General features: G+C 41.1%; 1 protein-coding gene across 1 annotated transcript in view; it reads right to left on the bottom strand.

Annotated features, from left to right (window-relative positions):
- Positions 1-5,644: 5,644 nt before the first annotated feature.
- The window catches only part of XYLB (xylulokinase), a 42,373-nt gene continuing 42,017 nt past the window's right edge, over positions 5,645-6,000 (bottom strand). Inside the window, exon 19 of the mRNA XM_019662803.1 lies at positions 5,645-5,898. Within this exon, the coding sequence (XP_019518348.1) occupies positions 5,821-5,898 (78 nt within the window). The 3' untranslated portion in view covers positions 5,645-5,820. The remainder of the gene's footprint in view (positions 5,899-6,000) is intronic.

The raw sequence follows: 6,000 nt of genomic DNA, 5'->3' as shown, positions 1-6,000 counted from the left end.
TCACTTTAAATCCCCATGCTTTAAAGTAGTAAGTATTTGTTTAGTTCATGAATCTGTAGGCTGGTGATTTAGGTTGGTCTTGACTGGGCAGTTTTCCTGGTTTCAACCGGACTCACTCCCATGTCTGGGGCAGTCAGTTACCCTACAGATGGTCCAGGATGGCTCTGGCACAAATTTTTCATGAAAAAGGCAAAGAGCAAAGTGAGAGCAATCCCAATGGTATAAGCGCTTTTCAAGTCCCTGCTAACATCATATTTGTGAAAATGCCATTGGCCAAACTTGCATAGCTGAGTTGGGGAGTGTGGGGGGGAGGGGGACAACAACAACATTCCAAGGCAAAGTATGTGGATATAGAGGCAAGTGAAAAATTGGGGCACTTTTGCAACACAGTATAGGGATCAATGTTGTATTTGCTTCATAAAAGTAATCTGGAAGTGTTTCCTTTTTTCCAGTGTTCTGGGATACATTATATAGCATTGGGATTGCCTGGTCTATGGTTTGGTAGAATCTCCCTATGAAACCAGCTGATCTAGTGGCTTTTTTATAGGGTAGTGGACAATCTTTGAAAATTAGTTTGTTTAAACTTTCTGTCTCTACTAGAGTCATTTTGGTAAATTATATTTCCCTGGGTCATTACCATTTCATCTAGGTTTTCAAATTTATTTGCAGAGTTGTACAAAAGTACTCCTTAAAATTAAAATGTGTTGTTCCAATGTTAATTTTTCACTATCATTTTTATTTTGTGTATTTCTGCTTGCCTCCTCACTTGTTAGTTTATTATTTTTTCAAATAATCAAAATACTCATTAACCGTTTTTCCTGTTTTCCTCACTTGTGTGATCTTGTCTTCATTACTTATGTCCCCTTTCTTTTGTTCACTATTTTTTTCAGTATTTTAAATTCATTTAACTTTTATTTTTATCAGTTACAGTATTTTTATGCTATATTTCACCTACTACTGTTTTAATTAGACTCCGTTATCAATCATTTTCTAGAAGCTCTGAAATTTGGGTTTATATTTCCCCTTTGTCCCAAGAGTAGTTTCATAAAAAGTCTTTCTCTAGGTGCGACTTTCAAAAAACATTTTATTAAGTTCTCACTTTATTGCATTGTGATTAAAGGTTATATTATTTCTATTTTGTGGAAATTTAGATGTTTTCTTTGTGGTATAATAAATGGCCAATTTTTGTGAGGATAAAAGGCATATTATCTATTAATTATTCCTTATAATAAGTGCAAAGTTCATATATATATATATATATTCAGAAGATATACTGATTCTGTTGGAATCTATAGGTGGGAATCGAAGACTATCATTTAAGTTGACAAACCAAACGGTTGAGACTGTAAGATTCAAAACTAGTGTATCTTCATTGTGAATTGTGGCTTTTCACGTTATAGTGTCCTTCTTTGTCATGTCTAATTTTTTCCTGAATTATACCCACCTTGCCAGACATCGATACTATAATCTACTTTTTATAATTTGTATTGGCTGGTATATTGTTGTCCATCCCTTTCCTTTTTAGCCTTTCTGGGTCACTTACTTTAAATGTGTCTCTTGTAAATAATAGCCAGTGAGATATTGGTTTGTGAGCCAATCTGAAAGTTTTTAATAGATGAGTTGAGTCCTTCAATTTACTAATTTGACTCATATGCTTGTCCTTACATTTGCTACATTTACTGCATGTTTTTCACTATGTGATCTGGTGTCTTTATTATTGTCTGTTTAGGCATTGAGGGAGATGTCTCTTTTATCCTAGTGATTATACTAAACTATTATCTTTATGTAGTGCTTTGTCCCTTTTTCCCTTATTTAAGCACTATTGGGTCTGTCAACTTTAAGTGATGTTGTTTGACTGGCACATATTGTCTCTGGCAACAAGGAGCGCTTTGTACTGTCTGCTTCCTCTCTCTCTTCATTTATTTAGTTGTGTTGCTTCTACCTTGTCAAAGCATATGCTATTTGATACTATTCTTCCACCCTTATCCTCACTTTCATTTTGGTCTAGATCTAAAATTAAAGATATTCAGTGCTCACCACCAGTCCTTTTGCTGATTTCCCCCATCATCTACTTGGATGAACTTTGTCTTTTAGTAGAATCCTAACGGGTTATTTCCTGAGCTCTTGCATGATTAAAACGTATCTATTTATACATCTATATCTATCTTTATTTCTTTCTATCTATCTATCTATCTATCATCTCCTTGATAACTTAGGACAGCTTAGCTGGATACTAAACACTTAGTTCAAATTTTTTAAGTTTCTTGAAAATGTTGCTCCACTGCTACTTGCTTTTTGAGACATCTGAGGCCAACCTGATTTTTCTTTTGCAAAAGGCTAGGTCTTTTTGGCCTAGTTTTCTCCTCACTTTCAAAGTGTAATAGTTGGCTAGGATAGTTCTTAGCTGATCATTCTGGAACAATTTTCCAAGTAACATGATAGGCCCTTTCAAGATAGAGATTCAGGTCTTCCAGTTTTCAGAAATTTCTCCTGGGGTACAGTTTTAAATATTAACTGTCCCATCAACTTATCTTTTGGCTTCAGGAGCTCCAATTTTACCCATTAATCTTGCTTTGCCTGTCTTTTTACCTATCATTTTCTTTCTGGGCCTTTTTAGCTCTTTCTTTATATTATTTTTGCAGTCTTAGCTGTTTTCATTGCTTTCTTCTATATGCTTTACTGTACTTGCAGTCATTTTTACTTTCATTTGGAAATGTTGTAATGCAGTCTTCATAATGATGATTTTGTCTTTTTATTCAAACTCTTTCCCAAGTTTGGTCAGTTCCCTTTTCACATATGCCTGTTGCTTTTTCATTTTTATTCTGAGTTTTTGAATTTCTGATCTGTGGTATTCTTTTATATTCTATTTTAGGATCCATATTTGAGGGTTGTTTACTTTGTTCCTTTTTCCTTTGGAGTATTTCATCAGCTTGAAAAGTTACGATTCTGTTTTCTTCCTATACTTGTATAGATGGTGAGTTCCTTTTTCTATTTATGTTGGCACGCTTGCAATAACAGGTAACTCTAGGGGGGAAGAGGTAAAATGGGGAATGAATTGAGTGGCTTTCTGTGTTTCTTGGTCCAAGACAGCCCATTTTCTGTTGGTCGATAACGTAAAATTTCTTTAGTAAGTTATATCTAGGTGGCGATGGGGAGGAGGGGGAATTGTCCATTTTCTTCTGAATCTTTGACTTGCTGTTGATAGGCCATCATCATCAGCTTCTTGCTTCCCTTTTCCCCTTTACCCACCAAGCCTGCAAGAGGCACCACTCCCTTTCAAGATGACTTCACCTCTCTGGTCCCACTCATTTTCAAAACCCCTTCCTTTTGACTGCCCACTAGCCACGGCTCTGATCCACCAGGTCTCAGACCTGTTTGCAGGATTTTCCACTCTGGGTGAGACCGTACACAGTTTGGTTTAACTGAAGTGCCAACAAAGGCAAGGGCCTGTGGCAGAAGGAAAATCTGGAGGCTTTTGCAGGAGGCAGATCACACGGGACTTTCTATGGAGGCTTTTGCAATAATTTGAGCAAGGAATAAAGGGGTCTAAAGTAAAACAGGAGGGATGGAGAGAAAGGAACTGCTTTAGGAGTTACCAAAGGATAACCCAAATCACGGGACTGATGGGAAAGAGGGAGGAGTTTTGAGTTTGGGTTCCTGAATGAATGAATGAATGAATGGTGTTGCCAGTTCACTGAAACAGGGACTCTGGAGGAGGAGGTTTGGGGAAGGGCCGGGGAAGATATGTGGAGACGAAGAGAATGCTGGAAGACTCCAAGGAGAGTTCCGGCTGGAAACACAGATCTTGGTGTTACTGGTATATAAGTAGTAGTTGAAGCCCAAGAATAGATGAAATCATCCAATAAGATGGCACAGAATGGGAAGGAAAGAGCAATGAGGATAGAGATTCTGGGCCTAGCAATAATTTGGTCAACGTTGCTCAAGCAGTAGTAATCAGAAGTGTCTGGACGCTGATGGTAACCACGTTGGGCACCTCTTGTAATTGCAGAAGTCAAACATGACTTGTCTTCATCATTTGTTATCAGTATATATTGAGTATTACAATTTTAATACAGTTTTCCTTTCTTAAAATGTGTATACATGTTTTTTTGGCACCCCCTGTGCCGGTGAAGAATGAATGAGAGATCAGGAAAGCACAAGAAAAGACAGAGAGAATGGCCATCAAAAAGAAGGATAAGGATAGTTACTGCAATGGGTTAAAACACGTAAAATATGTTAAGTATATTGTACTGATACTAAAAATTAAAATCTAGTTGCTGTTAGAGGATGGTTGGGAATCAACTCATTATTTTGAAAACTGGGGAATAAAGAGGAAAGACTGTATTCTGCCTCTGTTATGTAAACACTACCACTGGATAACTGGATATGGGACATTTTTCATGTACAAGAATCCCAGCTAATACATGAAGAGGGATAACAAAATTTTATCCCTAGTGAACTAACGGAGCTAGGCATGAGCATCACAGAAGAGCGAGAAAACCAGACATATGTGCCTCCTGACGGAAGGGCACAACACCATCTATGAAGTTGTCTTACATAAAAAGGAAAATAACCATATAAGCATCTGATCATCTAGGTCAGTGGTTATCAAGCAGGGGCAATTCAGTTCCCTCACCCCCACCAGGGCACATCTGGCAATGCCTGGAGACATTCTTGATTATCATGACTTGGGGGGAGGGAATGATACTGGCATCTAGTGGGAAGAGGCCAGTGATACTGCTGAACATCGCAGAATGAGCACGGCAGCCCTCCACAACAAAACGTTACCTAGCCCAAAATGCCCATGGTGCTGAGGTTGGGAAACCCTGTATTAGTAGATCTAACTACCAATCTATAGGAAATACAGAAAATAGAGAACATGTTAAATGACACCGCAGGGACAGAATTAACAAAATTCAGAGTTTGGGAAATTCTTCCGGACAAATGACCCAGTTTTTTCAGCAAGGAAACTGAAAGTAGACACACACACACACACACACACACACACACCCTGTGCTACCTGGACGATGGCCCCTCCAAGCAATCTGATGTGCCTGGGAGTCAGGTAGCCTGTGGGCAGAGCTGAAGCCTGTTCTCCAGGCCCGGCAGGTGTGTTTGGGTAGGAGGTGGTGAGTTATACCAGGTGAACGGGGGTGGGGGGGGTGGGGGGGGGTGGCAGATGCTAAAAGGTGGGTGAGAGCATGACGGAGGACTGAGCATGGGGACGACAAGAAAGGAGACTGGGGGGCACTTTCAGACAGCTGACCCGAAGACGGAGGAGGCAGCGGGAGGGTCAGGGCGTGAGAGACTTGGTTGGGGGTCAGGGTTGGGGAAAGGACAGACAGTGGGGTTCGGGTATGGGATTGGGTGGCTGTGGGTTAGGGTTTGGGGAGGAATGGCCAGTGAGTCAGGGCTGGAAAAGGGGGTGGGCTGGGGTCATGGGAAGGGGGATGGCTTTGTCTCCTCCATTCTGCTGCTTTAGGTCCCTGGATTAGCTTCACTTCTGCTTTTGGAAAGGAAAAAGTCACCATTTTTAAATGCGATATCCAGACTCAGTGTTATCCTGCCTCCTGGGATAAAGACAGAAAAGGAGAGATGCTTTCCTGCCCCGGACACAAGGGCACAGGGACACACAAGCAGGCCATTTATGTTCAGCAAGATGTACTTTCAGAGAGGTCCTGGGCAGCACAGCAGGAATCAGGGAGCAGGCAGAGCCACTGCGGAAGGGAAGAGGCTCCCCGCTGTCCAGGGCCGCGTCTCCAGGTGGGACCAGCAAGTCTGGGCAGGCAGGGTCCACAGGGGCTCCTGGGCCTGCAGAATTCACTCCAGAGGCCCCCGGGGCAGGGACAGGATTCTCTGCTCAAGCTGGGCATACCTTGGGAGGAGCGCAGCGTAGACCTGGAGGGGTGGAAAGAACACTTTAGAATGGGGAGGGGGAGGTGCCTCTTCCATCTCTTTGCAACTTGCAATTTAAACATTTTACATCCCATTTATTTACAA

Source organism: Hipposideros armiger, unplaced genomic scaffold, assembly GCF_001890085.2.
Source record: "Hipposideros armiger isolate ML-2016 unplaced genomic scaffold, ASM189008v1 scaffold_380, whole genome shotgun sequence".
NCBI classification, from domain to species: Eukaryota; Metazoa; Chordata; class Mammalia; order Chiroptera; family Hipposideridae; genus Hipposideros; species Hipposideros armiger.
The sequence above is the reverse complement of the archived record's forward strand: the minus strand, read 5'-3'. Positions and strand labels throughout refer to the sequence as shown.